Here is a 20,477-nt window from a genome sequence, read left to right as displayed (position 1 = left end):
AATGTTCTCACAATTTGTCCACCCCGAATTGTTTCAAGTGTCTTTAAAAATTTCTCATAAATACTTCTAATGAGTTATCAGCATTTTAGAGGAGTTTTAGAAAGAGTTCACCCTAAACACGGCACCCTCACTTGACATCATTCTTGAGTGAACCTTTCAAACTGTACAGGTAACTTTTAAGTCATAATTTTGGTTTTTTATGAATTGTCAAATTTTATAGCTATCATCTGAGGCTAGATGTCAAATGTATGAATTATTTTTTTAGTCATATGAATTAACATCAGCAATTGTTGAGGTGTATGTAACATCAGTAGATGTGAGTATACTGAAGGCAGGGCCTGTCTTTTGAAATATGGAAATATAAAAGAGGCCATGTAGTATTTGGTGATGCAGTGTAGAACACACAGAAACCCTGGTGTTAGCAGAAGGCTCCAGAATCAGGCTCTGTGAAGAACACAAGCCAGGGAGTCACCGGAGATGAGGTTCTGATTCAGTATTAATTAATGAGGAGCAACAGCTGTGCTGTATCCGAAAGGATTCAGCATTTCCTCAGCGACTCACAGCACAGAACACAACGCAAGGTAAGGACGCAGGTCACATTTGACCAATTTAAGCTGATTCGTAAATTTAGTCATATGATAGGAATACCAGAATTTATAATATATCCAGTTATAAATCTATCATTCACTTCAGACAAAAGAAATACATTCTGTCTTATACCATTAAAATATGAACTATCAGTTAAGTGCATGGAAATAAAAATAATTTAGGCAAACTCCTTAAAATGTCCAAAAAAACACTATATTTCTATTAAAATCCTAAAAGATATTCTGCAAATCCCAAGAGGTGACATATAAAAGAGCTCAATTAATTCAATATTAAATATTTGATGATAATCATGAATTATATAAATTACTATTTTGAAAGATTTTAAAAACAAGAAAAGGTCTTTAATGACTCTAAAATAATTGATTTTTACCTGCTATCAACAATATACCTTTATATCATCTTTTTAAAAAAAAACTATTCAAAGGAGGCTATATTTACCTGATAATCTAAAATGCTAAAACCAAGTCCTTTGCTCCCTTTCTCCAGCTCGATGTGCTGAATGTCAGCTTCCCACATAGCCAAAGGCCCCTGAACCTTCTTTGAATTCTGACCCCCATCAGTCATCTCCAGCACAGGCTCCTCCGTCTCTGAGGACCCGATGAACTCGCCCAGATCTACATGAGGCTGGATAACAAACCGGAGAGCTCTTATTTCAGAGGCCCTAGATTAGTTGGTTACATACACCAACACTATAAAGAAAAGGGAGATTCCAGCATCTGTCCAGAACAAAATACCCTCCAACGAGAGCAGCAGTAGCTTACCAGGAGACCTTTAAGAAATAAGGTTGTAATCAAGGAAAGTTATTAAAGAAGAAGAAATACCTAACTTGTAACAGGTATTGAAAATATATGGTTCAAAGATCTATAAAAATATATAACAGTTACATCTCAGCAGTACGACTGATTATAGGTGATTTTCACTTTTATCATCAGTGTCTCAATCACCTCTGTAGTCAGAAAAAAAAAAGTAAAGCTATTTTGATATTTAAAGAAAATAATAGTCCTATGATAAATAAGAACAGTTCAGGAAGAAATGGCTTACATGTAAAAGTTCTGTATTCTATGCAAACAAGGGTTCTAAAGTGCTGTGACTTATGCACAAGATTTTTTCATTAATAAATTAATGAGCACACTAGAAGGATAAGATTTGAAGTCAGATTGGCCTGGGCTTGAAACCTGCCTCTAGGATTTCTCATCTGTGTTGCTTGGAGCAAAAATCCTTAACCTGGGTTTCATAGTTACCCATCTCTTGGACTTCTAAGGATTCAATGAGATAACATTTATAAAGCATCTGGCACCGAAACAGAGGTTCAAAATGTTCGTTTCCATAGTAAATATAAAGTGAATCTAAATTAATTCTGCTTTGTCAATCTGTATGAACACATGAGATTTAGGAAAGATGTGTTTTTGATGATGAAATTCTAGTTTATATACTCTATTTGCTTTTAATCAATAATTGTACAACCCAGGCCCATGGATGCGAATCTGTTCACCTACTTTATCGCAATAACCGCATTTACATCACATGAAAACACGTATGGTACTACACAGTCTGGAATTATATTTCTTAGTCTACCTTATTCTAATCACCCATATGAATATTAAACAATACACTTTATTGTTCAAAATCTTCAGAATGATTCCATTTTACTGATTCGGTATAATGGAAATCAAATTCTAGGATCATCTCTCTCATTCTATCTTAAAGGAGATTTGACTATATTGTAAATTATGCACAACCCAAATCTTAACTTCAGATACCTATTCTGAGTCCTCAGAAAAGCCAATTGACGCCATTTCTTGACATTCTGAACTGAATGGAAAGGAATAAGCAAACAGGAAAATGGGAGTTTCTGAACGTCACAGAGTATGACCTGACATGTAGTATGAGCTCAAATTTCTCATATTTTAAAAGTGTTTAACAGTGTGCAAATAAGACCTATACACACAGAAATAATGCGTCCATACTTGTTTTAGTCATTCACTGTGTGCCAGGGGTTACATAAAAGTATCTTTCACCACATATGCACCATGAACACACTATTTACATACTTCAATTTTCTGCAAATGAGACAATATGAGTGTTGACTTCATGGAAATATTATGAATAAATCATATAAGCACCTAGCGTGCAATAATATCTAATATCGTTACATTACCTTATTTAACCTACAGAGCAATTCTCTAAGATAAACAACATAACTTACATTTTACAGAGGAGAAAACTGAGATTCAGAAAGATGAAGTTGCAGAACTGGTAAGTGCCAAGCCTGATTCAAACTCAGGTCTGTCTGACTCCAGGGTCTATCCTATAAGCTACGGGCTATGTGAGGAAATCAAACACCAAATAAGGAAAAAAGGCTTAAAAAATTGAGACGCCATTTAGCCTTTCTATTATATATTCAGATTAGTCTGAATATATTAGTATTATTATAGTTAGCCTGAAGATTACAGTATTAGTCCGAATATATCCACATATGCGATACCTTTTCTGTCAGTTCAGTATCACAGAAGTCTAGACTATCCAATTCTGACTGGGTGGTGGGTGGCACAGTCCGACGACAGCACACCATGGTCACTTCTATAGGCAGTTCTTTTAAAATATTCACCACATCTTGGTGATTTTCCCCAAGCAAAGTGATGCCATTCACCTGTGGAAAAACGATAAATTGTCCAGGAAAGAACATTTCATAACATAAATACTCTTTTGAAAACAATTTATCATTAAATAAATATAAATAATTATAATCATAGTTCTGCTGTGCTCAGAACTATAGTTGGACTTGTAGCAGCACTATGTAAAACAATTTACAAGCAAGTTTAGAGTCTTGTTAGAGACTTTTAGACCTTCTGAAGCACTTACAGGAAAATCATTAGCGCTCATCCATGTTTGATCGACTAGTGTAGTAGTTTAGAAAAGGAGACTTAATCAAAACAGTCCCCAAGGATGAAAAAAAGATTATTTAAAAAACTGACATATCATTAAGTGAAAAAAATCAACATGGAAATTGCACACATTATATGCTATAATGTTTCTAAAAGTGGGGGAAAATAATATATTCAATTTCTTACTTATGCATTAAAAATATCCAGAAGACTGCACAAAAACAAATGTAATAGTAGTTATCTAATGAAGGGTGATTGGAAACTGGATGGATTGGAACAGGAAAAAGGCTTTTATACTATGGAGCTTTGTATTCATATTGTCATTTTGAAACATGACAACGTATTACCTATTCTAAACCTTGAATACATCTTTAAAAGGTCTTAAAGAAGTTTTTATAGTATTCTGGACCTAAAAGAATAAAAGGATGGAATTAGGTCTGAAAATCAATGTACAATGTACATACAGAATCAAAATTTCTGCTTTGAGTAGATTTTTATTTGTAGATCTCTCTCTTTATAGTATGCTTTAGAGAGAAATTTAAAACAAGAACTTACTTATACATCATATTAAGCCTCCTGCAGCCTTTTAAGTATTTTATTTAAGGTAAGGTAGAATAGCATAGTTCCTTACTTCCAATAGTTCATCTCCACTGAAAAGCTTCCCACTGTGTCCTACAGGACCTTCAGGCAGAACAGATCGGATAAAATGATGTCCCACTGTTGCTTCCAGACTTATCCCCAACCCACTGTTCTCACTGAACTTGCTCACGTGCGCCACCTGAAAGGAGAAAAACCATTGCAACTCTAATATTCTTTCATTTGCTTTTTTTCATCTCATCTATATATTCGGTGGTCATTCAGAAAGGTCAACTTTCTCCAAAAAGCTTCACAAACCTAAAATAGTACTGATATCGATTGGTTTCATGAAATAACACAAACCAAAAGGAAGCCGCCAATTGAAAGCACTCAAAATACTTTACCATGCCTACAGATGCTAATAACAGATGGAAAGCAGTCAAAACTACCACTGATAAAATCAAACACCTGAGCTCCAACAACAGTACAGAAAAGATGAACCCTTAGCACTTACTATGTGCCAGGTACTATGCTAACCCCTTTATACCAATGATCTCATTTGCTTCTCGTAAGCAGGCATAATTTCTATCCTTTTTCCCCAAGTTAGGAAACTGAGGTTCAGAGAGGTGACCTTAACCAAAGTTACACAGCTAGAAGAGAGCTTGGAACCTAAGCAGTCTGAACCTAGAGCCCACACTCCTGACCTTATACAGGACGAAGGGACAACACTGTCTTTAAAAGAGAATAAATAAAAAAAAAAAGTGAATCAAAGTTTAAACAGGAGAATGAATTTCCTATTTCCTACTGTTACTCTAAAAATGAAGCATGTTAGGAAATCACCCATTTTTACAAAGAATCCAATCACTCTAATATTAAAATCAGAAGGTATATGAAAGATGATCTAAGTCAGAGGTGTCCAAACTTTTTTCAACGTTTTTCACCAAGGGCCATATGCAGTAAAATACACAAACAGCCGGGCCACTCACTGGAGGTGAAGTACGTATTGCCTCACCTGGTTTATTTAAGTAAACTAAATATATTTTTGGAATTTGCTGCGGGCCTATTAACAATGGATTGCAGGCTGCAGTTGGCCCGTGGGACCCAGTTTGGACACGCCTGATCTAACTCATCCTCTTATTTTACAGTTAAGGAGACTGGTATGGAGAGACTGTGAAAAACACTGTTTAATTTAAAAAGTTCTCTTTCAAATCTTAATGATAATATGTACAGGGTTATTACCAGACGCTACATCATCTATTTAACTTTGTAATCTCATGCTGGATGAAATCCTTTGCGCTCCTGAAAACCCATTTTAGATATCACTTCCTCTGGATAGTCCTCCAGGTCTCCACTGATAATGTCCCTCAATCCTCTTCTTTACTTCACCACTCCTCCTATGATTACATTTATACTGTATTAATAACATTAACAATTTATAGTCAGTCTTATTTACTTTGGTTTGATGAGGGTCAATAAATACTTAATTCTTATGTACAGCACACTTCTGCCCTTGACAGATTACTGGGAGTGCCCCCAAGAAACGATGTGGACAAAGTACTGTTAGAAGTTCCCAGTTTCAGGTCTGACCTCTACAACAAAGCGGCTAGTCAGTCTCCCTTCACTAATCAATTGACAGCTGAGGAAGCGCCTCTTCAGGAATGCATGCCAGCCTACCCCAGAGAAGGAATACTTCAACTTTCTTATGTTAAATTAACCAGTTAAACTGGACCTTTCTATATTTTTCCTTGACTCAATTTAAAATGGTAATAACAGCTGTACTCACTTTTTTAACTGTTAACCATCATGAGTGTTTTTTTTTTTTTAAAAAAGATCATTGCCATGAGGATTGAAGAAACACTAAGAATATTGCTTGGCACAAAGTTATTATACGACATCTGTTGACTTTTAGCTCTTCTAATCTAGAGTTACTTCAATATTATATGAGAAAGTCTACCTAACCTAGTATTACATTTTTCCTTTTAAAATCCCTGAAATTTGATGGTATACATCTAAAGATTGATAATGTGTGTCACCTATGTTAAATCTCTTTTCAGGATAGCAGATCGCAATTGCTACACCAGGTATGCAAATGTTAATAGCATAAAACATTCACTATGGCATAAGTGACATAAAAAAAGCATGTAGAATTAAACCTCTTAAAAAAATAAATACACAAGAGTGATAAAGAGACAGTAGGAAAGTCTTTTTACAATTCTGTATATAGGTAATAATGATTTTTATTTTATCTTAAATAAACTCTCCTTCTTTTCTGATTCTTTCTATAAATTCCATGCTTAAGAATCAGGCAAAAAACTGTCCTTGCATCTATATAATACCTACATACTACTGCAAGAAATATGAAAACATTAATGAATTAAGAATTCTAACACTTCCATCCCATTTATTTGTTATGGTTACTATCCAACTTAATAAAACTTAAACTCTTTTAGTACCTGAATCAGCACATTTAGGTCTCTGAAAAAAGTCCTGGGCATCTGCTACTTCCCCAGGACTCTTTATGATCATCACCTTTATTACAGTCATGGACTTCTTGCTCAAATACAGTTACAAGTTAAGAAGTAGGAAGAGGAAGCTAACCTACCACTATTTCATAGTTAATTCCCATAATCCTCCGCCACTTTGTCTGCAAGGCAGCTTCCTGTTGTTGTGTATCTTCTATTTCTTCTATGTCAGCTGACAGTAACGGATACCCTGAAACAGTCAACACAATTAAGTTAGTGACAAACTACAAAAACTATCTGCATCTTAATATTCTGTACCAGGCACACTGTGATCAGAAACTGTCTGTCATACCAAGTCTGACTCTTCTCCCAATATAAGAGTGACTCTTATTTCTCCACATATTTTAATAACTTAATTTAGAATCCTGTCATCTACATGTTCCAACACTATTCTCTTTTAAGAGATCTCCTCTAAGTCTTAACTATAGTCCCATTAAAGTATCCATATATTATCTAACTTTTATTTGAAAGAATGAGGACTCCAAATCGCTCCAGGTTTCTTTTGGTGGTCCTTTGGTGACTCTATACTAAAAAGCCATGCTGCCTTCTATGTCAATTTTTTTCTTTCGTTTTCAATTGGTTCTACAGAGTAAAGAAGGACCATGCTACACCTTAGCAAAAACAAACAAGCAAACAAAAGAAATTAATAGATAATATATGCAACTCTATGCACAAGAAAATATAAATAAAAGTAAGAAACAATGAAAAACTGAGACTATACTATAAAATAAAACCCCATAATTGGAAATGCACTAATTGGCAAAGGGAAAAAACAAAACAGGAAAGTCACTAAACAAATTATGTAAACAATATTGAATTAAAATACTTAACTAAAGTAAGCTAAAAGAAAAGAATTTTTAAATCATATTCAAAGATTTCCATATTTCATCATAGTTCTTACTCATTAAGTTTTCTCTTTCAAAAAATCTCTACGAGTCATTACTCTAAATCAACTTTTGAATATACCTTTTAGCATTTGAATTTTAAATTTTAAAGAATGTTCCAAAATTCGGGTTTCTTATTAGCTGCGTCCTTATTAATGGAATGAATGAGATTTTACTCTAGACCTATTTTGCAGATTTGATATGCAATGTGTCTTTCACCGTAATTTTTTTTATGTGAACATTCACTGTATTGTTTGATCACACCTCATAGGTTGGCCATACAGAAATAAGGGGATTAAATTTATATAACTGATTGATTCCTAAAGGGTTCTGGTTAAAAACATGTAGAAGACTGATTCTGAAAGAAAATATGCCTGCTCTAAATGAACTATTTTAATCTACTAGTGCAATTAATCATATATACAAATAAGGATTTACAAGTATCTCTTTTTTAAAATACTTTTTTTTGTAATTTATAATATGTCCCTAGAGGAGTAATCACATTCATAAAAATCATTTCTCTAAAACAGTTTATAAAGAACAGAATAATCTGGCTCCAGGTCTTTACCTTCTTCTTCAATTGGTAATATGCTGGTGTTTCTCCTCAAAGATAAAGAATCTTCATCTTTGTCATAATTTTCTTAAAGAAAAATATATTTCAATAGTTATATCTAATATAATGAAGCATGTAACTTTTTCAAACCCTTATTGATTATTTATTTTATTATTATTTATCTGGACCCCTAAATGAGAGCTTGTTTATTTAAGTAAAGTCTTCAATAAGCGGATGTTCTTAAAGGAAAGTTCTACTGTTCACGGGATAAAGAAGTAATACATTTCTTCTTTGATTTGCCTACCTGTCTCCTAGTGCTGTAATAAGTAGTTTATGGCATAAACACCAGAATTGGAGAAATGAAAAAGCCTGACTTCTACCAATATACCCTTACACCGGTGAGCTACATGGGGATTTCAGAAATTTTCAGAGGTACTCATGTACACGCAGGTTAGGAATGACATTTCTAAATGTGAGTTTAAAGTTGATTCCTTCAAGGAAAGGCTGGGGAGTCAGAAACATAATGGGGCTCATATACATAATCTGGGCAGGACAGATTTCCCCCAAAGAGAAAACATAGTGACATTCAAAAGTAAGGCAAGGACAGAAAGGTAAACGACCGCACGTTTCCAGCTCAGAAATGGTGAATGAATAAATAGAATAGGAAGAAATCTGCTTTATTCAGCAGCCCATTCTATAGTTAAGGGACACACTGCTTGTTCCAGTTAATCCCAACTTCATTAAGTTTCCTTTTTACTGGGTTCATAGTAAGTAGTGAAGGCTAAAAACAATTCTTTCAGTGACTTCAGAATTAGAAAAATACTGAAATGATGTACGGGTATAACTGAAAACCAGATGAGCTGGCATTACCTTTGCTGATGGGGGCATTCACAGGAGCCAAAACTGCCTCTTTTGTGAGAGGCTCCCTCGACACGGGCTCAGCGTCCTGCTTCGTTCCTCTCCTCATTAGTGTCAGGTGTACAGTCTGCCCAGTGTGTCGTAACACCTCTACTGCTTGTTGATTGGTAAAACCCTGAAGGTTTGTGCCATCTACCTGGTAAGAACAAGGCATGTTAAAAATAAATGAATATTTGTATCACCAATTCACCAAATGTGTTTTCACTACTTCTTAGTATGAAAAGACTGGGGGATGAGTATCCCCCTAATTGGGGAATGGGCTCACACCTGTTAGGGACCAGTACTAGTTTAGGTGCATTAGAATCACTCAGGAAGGTTTTGTTTGTTTTGCTTACGATTATGGGGTCTCATTTCTAGAAATTAAGAGCCAAGAGTTCCAGGGTGTGATCCATGCATCCATACCTTTTAAAATATCATTTTAGATGCCTCAGGTGAACCTGATGAACAGTCAAGTTTGGAAACCAGTACTACGCAGGATATAAAGGTATAGAAGACAGTGACAAAAGTGGTCACTGAGAGTACTGACATATTCCAAAACCATATTTACACTAGCTTTAAAAAAAGGGAGATGACAAAACTGTCTCCTTTTATTTCTTTGCTTCTTCAAAAAAATATATGTGATTTTCCTTTAGCTCACAGATAACAAAACATTTGAAGATACCCCTATGATCTTTCCAAAGTACAGATAAGATCTTATCACGCCAAACCTGCCTTCCAAAGACCACTCCTTAGGACAATGCTCCAAATTTTCCACATGGCTTAGAATGACCTGTGGCAACCCCTTCACCAACCTCGTCCTGCATGCTGCTGCCTACTTCCATACCAGAGGGCTCATTTCCGTTCCTCTGTCCTGCCATTTTCCCTTCGGCCATCAGGTCTCTGTAAGTTTTGTTCCCTCAGTCTAGATTCTCTGGACAGCCTACTTCAGCCCATCACTTTTCTCATCTGTTCACTCAGAAAACACTTTAAATCTCAGTTCAATAGTTACTTCAACAGTGAAGCTACCTTGATGTTCCTGACTATGATCAAAGCCCTCCTTTACCACTTCTCCTTCACAGCACTCATCAAAATTTAATTTTAGATTATCTGTTACTGTTTGGTTGACGACTGCATCCTCTAAGAGCACAGTCTCCAAGTGTCACCAAAACACTGTCTGCACAATAGATATTCACCTCATATGGGAATAGAGAACCAATGACTCACATACCAAAGATTTATGTCTAAAGAAAATTACCTTTTAGAATAAATACAAAGTATAACACCTTATTTTTGAAAATTCATAAAATCACACTGAAAATAGCTTGAAAACGTGGAATAATAAATTTAATGTTGAAATTCAAAGTCATGGATATTCCTTTTGAATTGTGAAATGGCTATAAAATATCTGTGGTAAGTGCCATGCTTTTCTAAGCACAGTGTTGGCCATATCAGGCACTCAACTATTCACTAAATAAATGAGAATCACAGTAAGACCTGGGTCAGTGGTCTCCAAGAAGTACTCTTACTGCAGAGGTTTCTAGAAGAATGCAATAAAAATTTTAATTAACATTTTAAAATCTCAGTTGTTTTATATAGATACATATAGATTAATCATATATGAAAAAACTTATAGTACATATGTAGAACAACAAATCATATATAAATATATAAAGAGTAGAAAAGAAGAGGAGAAAAGGGAGTAAATCCTTTTTTACTGATGGAGATATTCAATAAAACATCTCAAGACCTCTGATCTAGATGATAATTTTACACTTTACAAGTTACTTAAATCTTTTATGATACTTTTAAGGTACATGGCAACTTGAACAAAGATGTCGAACTCTCTCCTCTTTCTCCTACCTCCACCCTGTTGATTCCCTTTTGGAAAGACTAATACAAATACAGTAACAGAGAAAACACTGCAATAAAACTGGAAACCATGGAAAAACAAAAGTCCTTAAGTTGGAGGAACTTCTATTACGAATAGTCTGGACATGACCAGACTGAAGGCAGGCCAGCTGAATCTCTGTATGTGAGGGAATAGCTTGTCTGGTCTCTAAAAAGAAACGTCAGTAAAATCCAACACTAGACTCTCAATTAAAGGAGACAGTTAGATGGAATCCTAACAGTGATTCAGAAAAAGAAAAAAAAAAAAAAAAAAAAAAAACGAAAAAAAAAAACCAAAGAGGCCACACCAACCAGGAAGCATGCTGCAGACAGAATTACATGCACATAATGAAATAGCAGTATGCAGACACACACAACCCCAACTCATTGCTGGCGACACAACAGACACAGAAAACAATCTTCCAGTACAAGGGAGCAAAACTCCCCATTGTGATGCTCTAGTACTGGTTTCTTCTCTATTCTATTAATCTACAAGTGAAACTAAGTAAATTTGAATTTTCCCCTTCCTTCTTCCTTTGTCAATTCCTGAAACATCTGGACAAAACTTTCACAGTCTTCAGCAGAACCCACTTAAACTCCCTTTTCTACAAGTACAATTCTTACTGAGAATGACCAATGGTCACAGGATACGGAATGAGATACCTCAGTCCAAAAGGTGTGTGCACTGAAGCATCAGTACACACATTTGCCAGTGAAATTGTTTCTGCAGTGAACTGGGAAAAACATTTTCTGAAACTTCCCTTTAAGGGATTCACATTTCATTGCATTTACGGAAGTAGGGGTTTTAATTACAAAGAAACAAATATCTATCAAAAAGAAAACACTGGTATAGTGAAGGCAATCAGTAAGATTTTAAATACTACAAAAACACAAAGTCAGGGAATGGAAGACAAAAACCTGTAATTTCCCCATATTTCAGAGGAAAAGAATACATAGATTATAGATTAAAAATGATCTGAGAAAGAAGACTAAAGACATAGAGGCCAATTTAATAAATGAATAGAACTGCGGAAAGAACTATAAGAGCAAGAGAATAAATGAGGAAAAAAGTAATTAACGGTATGATTAAAAGGTAGGGAAATTTCCCTGAGTCTACAAATCAAAGAGGTGAATGAAAAACCATAAAACAAATGGAGGAAAAAAAACACAAAAACAAACAAACAAACAAAAATTACACCTGGACATATTTTGATAAAATTCTCAGATTTCAAAGAGCAAAAGAAAAAAAAAATCTACCAGTCTCTAGGCAACAGAATGAGAAGGTTGTCTAGACAATTTGGGGTAAAAAGAAGTATGAACCTAGAGTTTTATACTCCGTGTAACAGAGGGTGCCAAAAAAAATGTATATACAATTTAACAAACGAAAAAACTATTAAAATTATAATACTCAATATATACCAATAGCAAAAGATGAATACAAGTCACGTTTGACTTTTGCAATTACAAGAGGTGCTCAAAGTGGTTACCATCAGCGTCCAGACACTTCTGATTACGGTGAACTACTGCTTGAGCAATGTTGACCAAAGTGTGTACTTGAGTGCATTTTTTTTGGCATCCCACTCCCAGTATATATTAATGGAAATTATGATTGAGATGCTATGATTATTTATATACCGTACCAAAGCAAGCTGTACGAGGAGTCACCATGAAGAAATTTAAACTATGTGGTCAAGAACTACAATTTGTACACATTTAGAGCATAAAAAAGCTGTGTTGTTTAAGCTTAGGAAAAAATTAAGAGCATGTTTCGTTTGTTTTTTTAAAGAGAGAAGAGTGCTGTAAGTCCCCATCTTGCCCCCTTAGATGTTTTGTCCTTGACCTCAAGTCAGAAGAGTTGTGTCGTCTGTAGCAGGGAAGGATGCAGTGGATTGTGTATAATTCCATCAGAAGGATAAGGGAGGCTGTTAACTGCTTTGACTATGGAGCAAGAGAAAATTGTTGTTATGGTGGGACCTGCTCCACAACCTGACTTTGTTGAGAAACAGACCAGAGGAATGCCACACACACGAGAAAGCCAGTCCCAAGCCATTCTGAAACCTATCCAAGAGTACCCCTAGGGAATGACGGTACCCAAAAGAGAATTTATGGAGTAGATGGCTGAGAAATCAAAGACCAAAGGGAAGAAAAGTCAGTCAGATGAAAAACCCACCATCTGTTATGGAAAGTTAAGTCAAATATCTCCACTAGGTTCACCCAAGAACCCAAAAAGGAACCTTAAGAGACACTCAGTTTTAAATATTTGCCAAGCTCACTCCGCACAAAGTCATCTTATAGCAGTATCAGTCAAAAGACAAAAAGTCTTATCATCCTTCCGTCTCTCATCTTTTACACTGGTGGGGTCAGAAACCACAATAAGATGAGGGAGGAAAAGAAAAGCTAGGTAGGGAAAGACAGACTGGAGAGTACACTCTCAACCCCTTAGAAAGCCATTAACTCATAGCAGGCTTCTGCTAGACCAGGGGTCTGAATTAGATTGTTATTTAGGATTATAAATTTTTAATTACTGACTTGTGGCTGTGTTTGGCAATTTTGATTTGCCATAGGACATTTCATTCACTGAAAATAATGTAAGTCATGGGAGATGTCTAAGATTTCTTCCAGGGGAAAGGGAAGACCTTTTCCCTATTGAAAATTAAAAAGGACAGTTGATAACAAAATTTTAAAAGCTGTTTAAGATTATCTCACCTAAATTAATCTTGTGCAATGTCTCTGTTATACCCAGCCAATATGTCCAAGTGCGCAGAGGCAACAGAAGAGAAGGTTCAGAAAAACTACCAACACATTCCTTTCCTATAAAATTTACTCAAAAATACTTTAGCTGACTGAAAAATTAATCATATTTAATATTCAAAGTAAGAAAACAGTGGCATACAAAATCCAGTACTGAGTGATAAAATACATAAAATTCAAACCAGAATAATATTATCACAGCAAAATAAAATGTTTTATGTCTTAGTCCACATAAGACATATAAAGAGGTATGCAATACAGTTGTTGGTAATAGCAAACAGCTATAAACAACATAACTGCCCATAAATAAGGGTTGTTTAACTATACGACAATAGATCTATATGTGATGATATAACTACACCTTGCATATGTGTGTATGTGTGTGTGTGTATTTTTTTTAAAGTTTTATTTATTTAAGTGTGTTTTACCAGGACCCATCAGTTCCAGGTCAAGTAGTTGGTTCAATCTACTTGTAGAGGGCTCAGCTCACTGTGGCCCATGTGGGGATAGAACCGTCAACCTTGTTGTTAAAGATCACCGCGCTCCAACCAACTGAGCTATCCGGCCACCCCCTCACAGGTATATTTTTAAGTAAAATAAAAAATTTAAAAAAATGTATCAACAAATATATTATGGTCCTATTTAAACATAGATATTTTCTGAAATTTTAAACCATAAACCATTAATAATGGTTTCTATGAGGTTTTTTTACTTAACCATGTTCAAATTTTGTGTTATTTAAACATCAAAGATAAAAATTAAAATAAACGAACATGTTATTTACTCTGAGTAGTGACAAAAATTTGCAAAAATCTGAACTTTGAGGTTCCATAAAAATTCCTAAAATGTATGGCAGTTAGGCTGAAAGTTTTCAACTGCAAAAGATTCTTATTGCTCAATTACCGTTTCATTAAGAAAAATCAAATGTATGATTTTGTCTACTTAATAGCAATAAAGTTCAAATATGCAAAAAATTTTGTTTTTCCTTTATTTTCAAAATTTGATGATGTAAATTTAAAAATATATTTCTTACCCAAATGTCAGAGATTGTACTAGCACAGAAGAAAATGCTGTAACTGAATAATCATGGACTTTACCCATACTTCAGTTCAGATTACTCAGTATCTCCATCTGTAATATAGCAACAATGTTACCTATCTTCTGAAAATTACAGTGATGACACTTTGTACTGGGAAGATACTCAGTGGCTGGTATTATTATTAATAGAGTGAAGAAGTGATTCATAAACATGAAAACATCAAGCCGTTTCTTTCAATATAATTACACCCATCATACACATAAGATAAGGTTACCAAAGCCTAAATCAGAGCCCAGACCAGCTCTGGTTCCTCAATATCATGGGAAGAGAATTAAGACATGGCATTAGACCCAATGTACCACAGATAAGAGTGCAGTGGAACTAGGTGTGATGGCAGCAAATTCCCTATGTGCTATCTCAAGGAAAGATCTAACATCCTTACAATGCACAGCACAGAAATAACAATTAACAAGAACAGTTATAGGGAAAAATACTAGTTGGAACAACTCAAAAATTCCACCTTCTTAGTACACTCAATCTAGCTAGTCAAGCCCTCTTCCAACACAGCCATATCTATATGCGCAAAAAGTCACAGATTTTTATTAAAGGTAATATTTGACACCTTTCCATATTTACATGATTTTTAAATAATTCTTTAATCAATAATAATTCCATAATGCTTTTAGCAAGGATGTCTGTATATCAATCTAAAAAGAATGGTACATGATTTTATTTAATGACAAGTTTAGTAAACTTATTTTTAAAAAAGAGTCCTTTTATCAAATTATTCCTATATATAACACCAATATATAAAGTGAAAATAATAATGGATTAATTTGCTCTATTCCCTTTCCCTGTAAGTCTATAGTGAAACTCTAGAGGTCCACACAGCACAACTTGTAAAACAGAAATCTTGTAACAAAATAATTTTAACATTATAAAATAATACTTCACAAAATAGCAGAATTTCTTCATCTCTCCACCTCAATTACAAAATGAAAACAAAGCACAGATCCAAATAGCTGCTGCCAAAACAAAAATAGAAAAAGAAAAAAAAAACAACAAAAAGAAACAGGCAAATATTGCAGTTGTGAACATGGAACTGGTGTTGATGAACTTTACTACCAATATTTCAAAAATCCACAAGATGGTGATATTTTGCACAAAATTAATGTATGATCTAAAGTATTGCATGATGCTCATTAAGAGTCTGAAGAGCTTCTAACTTTGAAGAAAGGGAATGTTGCTAAAATTAAAAACGAGAACATTGATGATAACGCGAAATGTGATTGTACTGAGAGCAAGAGAACACTTCAGAAGAAGGTTGCTTCACTTTCCACCCAACAATTTCCCTTATCACTGACCTTGCCTAAGCAAAATTATATTTGAGGTTCCACTTATATAACAATGAAAATAATTACAAGTTTGGAGGAAAGTTATTGTGAGAGTTTTTCATATGTGTAATCATTTCAGGCTCTAATAAATATCTGCTTAATTAACTAAACTGCACTTAAGTGCTAAGTATTATACCAGGTATTTTAAATAAATTACTCATTCGGTTTTCTTAAAAATCATACAAGGGAAGTTTCTTTATCCCAATTTTGTAGGCGAAAGAAGCTGCTAAATGGTTAAACATAATGTTATCATATGATTCAGCAATTTCATTCCTAAGTATATACCCGATAAATGAAAGCATACATCTACACAAAAATTTGTACATGGATATTCATACAAGCATTATCTGACAAAAAGTGGAAACAACCCAAATGTCCCTCAACTGAAGAAAGGATAAATAAAATGTGATATATCTGTACAATGGAATATCATTCAGCTATAAAAAGAAATGAAGAATTGATACGTGCTACAATATGGATGGACCTTGAAAACATTACGCAAAGCTAAAGAAGCCAATCACAAATGTTCACATAATGTATGATCGATCCATTTACATGAAATGTCCAGAAAAGGCAAATCTATAGACAGACAGTAGATCAGAGATTGTCTAGGGTTAGGAGAATGGGGGAATCAGAGAGTAACTGCTACAGGGCATGGGGTTTCTTTTTGGGGTATTGAAAATGTTCTAAAATGGAATGTGATAATGAATGCACAACTGTGAATATACAAAAACTACTGAATTATACACTTTAAATGGGCAAATCGTATATTATGTGAACTATATATCAATAAAGTCAATTTTTCAAAAAGCTTCCTAATGCACTAAAATATACAGCTTAGGGAAAAAAAGTACATTAGCTATGTTTTCAATTTCTAATTCACTATCAGATATGGATTTAGAGTCTGTACCTGTTTACTTCCTCTCCTTCCGTTTCTTCCAAAATGAAAAAAATGTAAACTCGCTAATTCTCATTATGTGTTAAAAAGGAGATACAGTGGGGAAAGCTCATTTCCAGGAGATAGCCAGTGTAGGTGGCAAGCACAACCTGATCTTTATAGTAGATTTCAAGAGATGAACAGGTGTAGTTAGGAGCTTTACAGAACTAAGCCCAAGAAGACTCAGGAAATTACAATGTACAAGCAAAGGGCAGAGGTAAAAGACAGCTCTACTTAAAAAAAAAAAAAAAAAATTGTAAAAAACCCGTAAGATTTACCATCTTCACCATTTTTGAATGTACAGTTCAGAAGTGTTAGGTACATTCACATGGTTGTACAGTAGATCTTTAGACATTTTCGTCTTGCAAGACACAAACTCTACATCCATTTAAACGACAGGTCTCCATTTCCCCTTCCATGCAGCCCTTCACAATAACCATTCTGCTTTTTTTCTCTGACTTTTGATTACTCCCGGTACCACATAAAAGGGGACTCATACAGTACTTGTCCTTTTATGACTGGCTTATTTTACTTAGCATAATGTTCTCAGTGTTCATCCATGTTGTAGGATGTGACAGAATTGCCTTCTTTATCAGACAAAATAATTTTCCATCGTATGTATATAACGCATTTTGTTTATCCATTCATCCATCAATCGACATTTGGGTCACTTCATCATCTTAGCTATTGTGTATAATGCTGCTAGGAAGAAGGACCCATCTATCTTGACATTCTACTTGTTACTATTATTAAGACCCCAAAGGAACAAAGGAAACTTAATTAAGAATAAACAAACACATATTAAGATAAATAGGCATTCTCCAAAATATCTTCCAAAGAACATTATGTTTGAGGATAGAAAGAACTCATGATTATAAAAGTTTAGGAACCATTGAAGTAAAAGTGTTACACAAGTTTCTCTATTGCAGAACTTCTGAGTCTTCGATTTTTCAATGTGCACGATAAATCCCTAAGACAACATATCACCTGCAGTTATCCCTAAACTTATGTGGCCAGTAAGCCCCTGGTGTGGGGCCTTTTAGATTTGTGTTCTGAAGAGTTAGGTAGTCCCATGTCCACTGAACACTGAACTGAAAGTTGGATTTTTTTGGACACTGCCTGGAATAGCCACATGCTCAACAGTTATCTGTAGTAACAGATAATGTTACTACAATAACAATGATGGGATCTAATTAGGAGAGGCTGGATACTATTTCTTTCTTCTGTATGTTCTTAGAGCTAAAAGGAGCCCTGGTCATGGGACCAACAATAACAGTGTGAATCTGCAAATGTAAAACAGAAAATACACACATCCCAAATTCAGATTCAAATAAACAAAGGGGTATAACATCTGGTCTTTACCTTTTGAGTGTCTGCAACTCAAGTGTAAGTATGAAATTAATGTAACAAATTCATTACAATCGCAAACCAGATCTATCAGAAATTACTCAAGAAGGAACTTTGTCCCACCGTTAGAACTGAGATCAGTAAAACTTCTATCAAATGCTCTTACTTCCACAAAATAATAAAATTGGTCATTGTAACGACAGCCTCAAATCACCAAAGCAAGTGTAAATTACTGTGGAGCTGTTTTTCTCAAAACTGAGTAAAGTCAGAGAATGTATTTTAACCATGAAAAATAACAAAGTTGTTATTAAATGTGTTACTTACTGCTATAATTTGGTCTCCAATTTGGATTCTTCCATCATGTTCAACAGCACTGCTCTTTGTAATGCTCTTTACAAAGATGCCTGAAGGTTCTAGGAATAGAAATAGTTATTTTTTATTTTTTATTACTATTTACAAAACACGCTTAAAGAACATCCACCCTCCATTATCCAAATATAAAGTTCCAATTTTAAATAAATATAAATCAACAAGCCATGCAGACAATATCACTTAGTAGAAACTTAGGCTTGAGACTAAAACAATAGTTTTGTCTGATAAATATAATATCAGAGTCGCCTACATTCAATTATTCTTAAAAATGTTTTTCATCAGTTTATCCAACAATCTAAAAATACATAATGTTGATTCCGTATTTCATAAGACAAAGATATCAGAGGTAATTGCCAAGTTAAAAAATATTAACATTTAAAACTACCTAATTTTTTATCTCCAATGTAACCAGCAATGGTAATTCCTAATCCTTGGACATTTTTAGTGAGTTCTACATCAAACGTCTCACTTTCTTCACTTTTTTGAGTAGAAGCATCAACCTAAAATAAAATTGATACATAAATACACAGAGAAATAAATATGTAAACAAATAAGATAAGCTCAAAAAGCCACAATATTCAGGAATAATGAGATGTCCTTAGTGTCAGAGAACTCCCCAGAGGATTATAGTAGAGCTCACTCCTTCAGGCTTGAGTACATGGACTAAGCATCACATTTTCACTCAAAAGGACTGTCAGCAGTAAAGCTGAATACCTTCTTATCAGAGAAATGCACTACTGTTTACATACAAAATTTACAAAATCAAATAATTTCTTATTGACAGATTCTATTTTCAGAGATGGCTCAACTTCATTTTTGAAGGAGCTACGAGGTAATACAGTTGAAAGAACTCATGTTTTGAATTCACATCAGTAAGTTCAAATCTAGCTTTGCCACTGAATTTTTCTAAGCATCGCTTTGTTCAACTGTCTATCAAGAATAAGATTAACAAGTCCAGCGAACATTTACCGAGCTGTTTCTACGTAACAGGCACTCAGAATGTCTGAATTTATTTACTCCTTAGAACAAGGCTATGAGGAGATATAATCACTGCCAGTTTTTCTCTGGGGAAACTGAGGAACATAAACTTTTCCAAGGACAAATAGCCAGCACTCTAGTAAAGCAGAATTCAAACGCAGATAGGCTGGTTGCAGATCCTCTGCTCTTAAATGCTATACAGTGTGGGAAATCCCTAATAGAATGTAAGGTCCTTCGTGTCCACTCAGCACATGCAGCTGCTATTACTATCCTAAGCTGATAAAGTTCATTCTTACACCATGAATATGAGTAAAACCTACTCTTCATATATATTATTAATAGACTGATGATTATTTTAAAAATCAGTGAAATGCACCAAAGAGCTATTTATAAGTGTCCCTGTATTTGTTTTGCAAATTCAGACTTTAATTTAAAAGCTATTTATAAGGAAAGTATGCCTTTCTGTTATGCTTTCCTTTATTCCCACAATGGTAGCTGAAAGCAGGTTTCTCTAACATAGAATTGTTAGTAATTTCACACATATATATACACACATATATATGTATATATGTATACATATATGTATATGTGTATATATATGTGTGTGTATATATACGGGACTGAAGGGCAAGGCTCCTGAATTAAGCATCAGTGGACTAGTGCAATAAGTCATCAATAAGCTACTGACATATGTACCAGTGCGATGTCAGCATATGCCACAGAGAACCCTACGAAGCTTACAATAAAATACAGGATATAGGTTCAAAAAGGACATGCAGGTTGGGGCTAGTTGGTAATGTTTCCTGATTTTCTTTAAGCAAACTCTAACTGTATCTCACTGACAGA

General features: G+C 34.5%; 1 protein-coding gene across 46 annotated transcripts in view; it reads right to left on the bottom strand.

The window, feature by feature from the left end:
- Window positions 1-20,477, bottom strand: part of MPDZ (multiple PDZ domain crumbs cell polarity complex component) — a 156,050-nt gene that overhangs the window by 78,560 nt on the left and 57,013 nt on the right. For 33 of the 46 annotated variants that reach the window (XM_081065699.1, XM_081065697.1, XM_081065714.1 and 30 more), the window contains exons 9-16: window positions 19,039-19,153; window positions 18,606-18,694; window positions 8,900-9,083; window positions 8,045-8,116; window positions 6,673-6,782; window positions 4,126-4,272; window positions 3,095-3,259; window positions 1,048-1,233 (exon numbers count right to left, since the gene is read on the bottom strand). In XM_081065699.1, the coding sequence (XP_080921825.1) occupies window positions 1,048-1,233; window positions 3,095-3,259; window positions 4,126-4,272; window positions 6,673-6,782; window positions 8,045-8,116; window positions 8,900-9,083; window positions 18,606-18,694; window positions 19,039-19,153 (1,068 nt within the window). The remainder of the gene's footprint in view (window positions 1-1,047; window positions 1,234-3,094; window positions 3,260-4,125; window positions 4,273-6,672; window positions 6,783-8,044; window positions 8,117-8,899; window positions 9,084-18,605; window positions 18,695-19,038; window positions 19,154-20,477) is intronic. The other 13 variants (XM_081065682.1, XM_081065701.1, XM_081065689.1 and 10 more) reach the window with 3 other exon arrangements.

This window comes from Rhinolophus hipposideros (genome assembly GCF_964194185.1).
Source record: "Rhinolophus hipposideros genome assembly, chromosome: 11".
Taxonomy (NCBI): Eukaryota; Metazoa; Chordata; class Mammalia; order Chiroptera; family Rhinolophidae; genus Rhinolophus; species Rhinolophus hipposideros.
The sequence above is the reverse complement of the archived record's forward strand: the minus strand, read 5'-3'. Positions and strand labels throughout refer to the sequence as shown.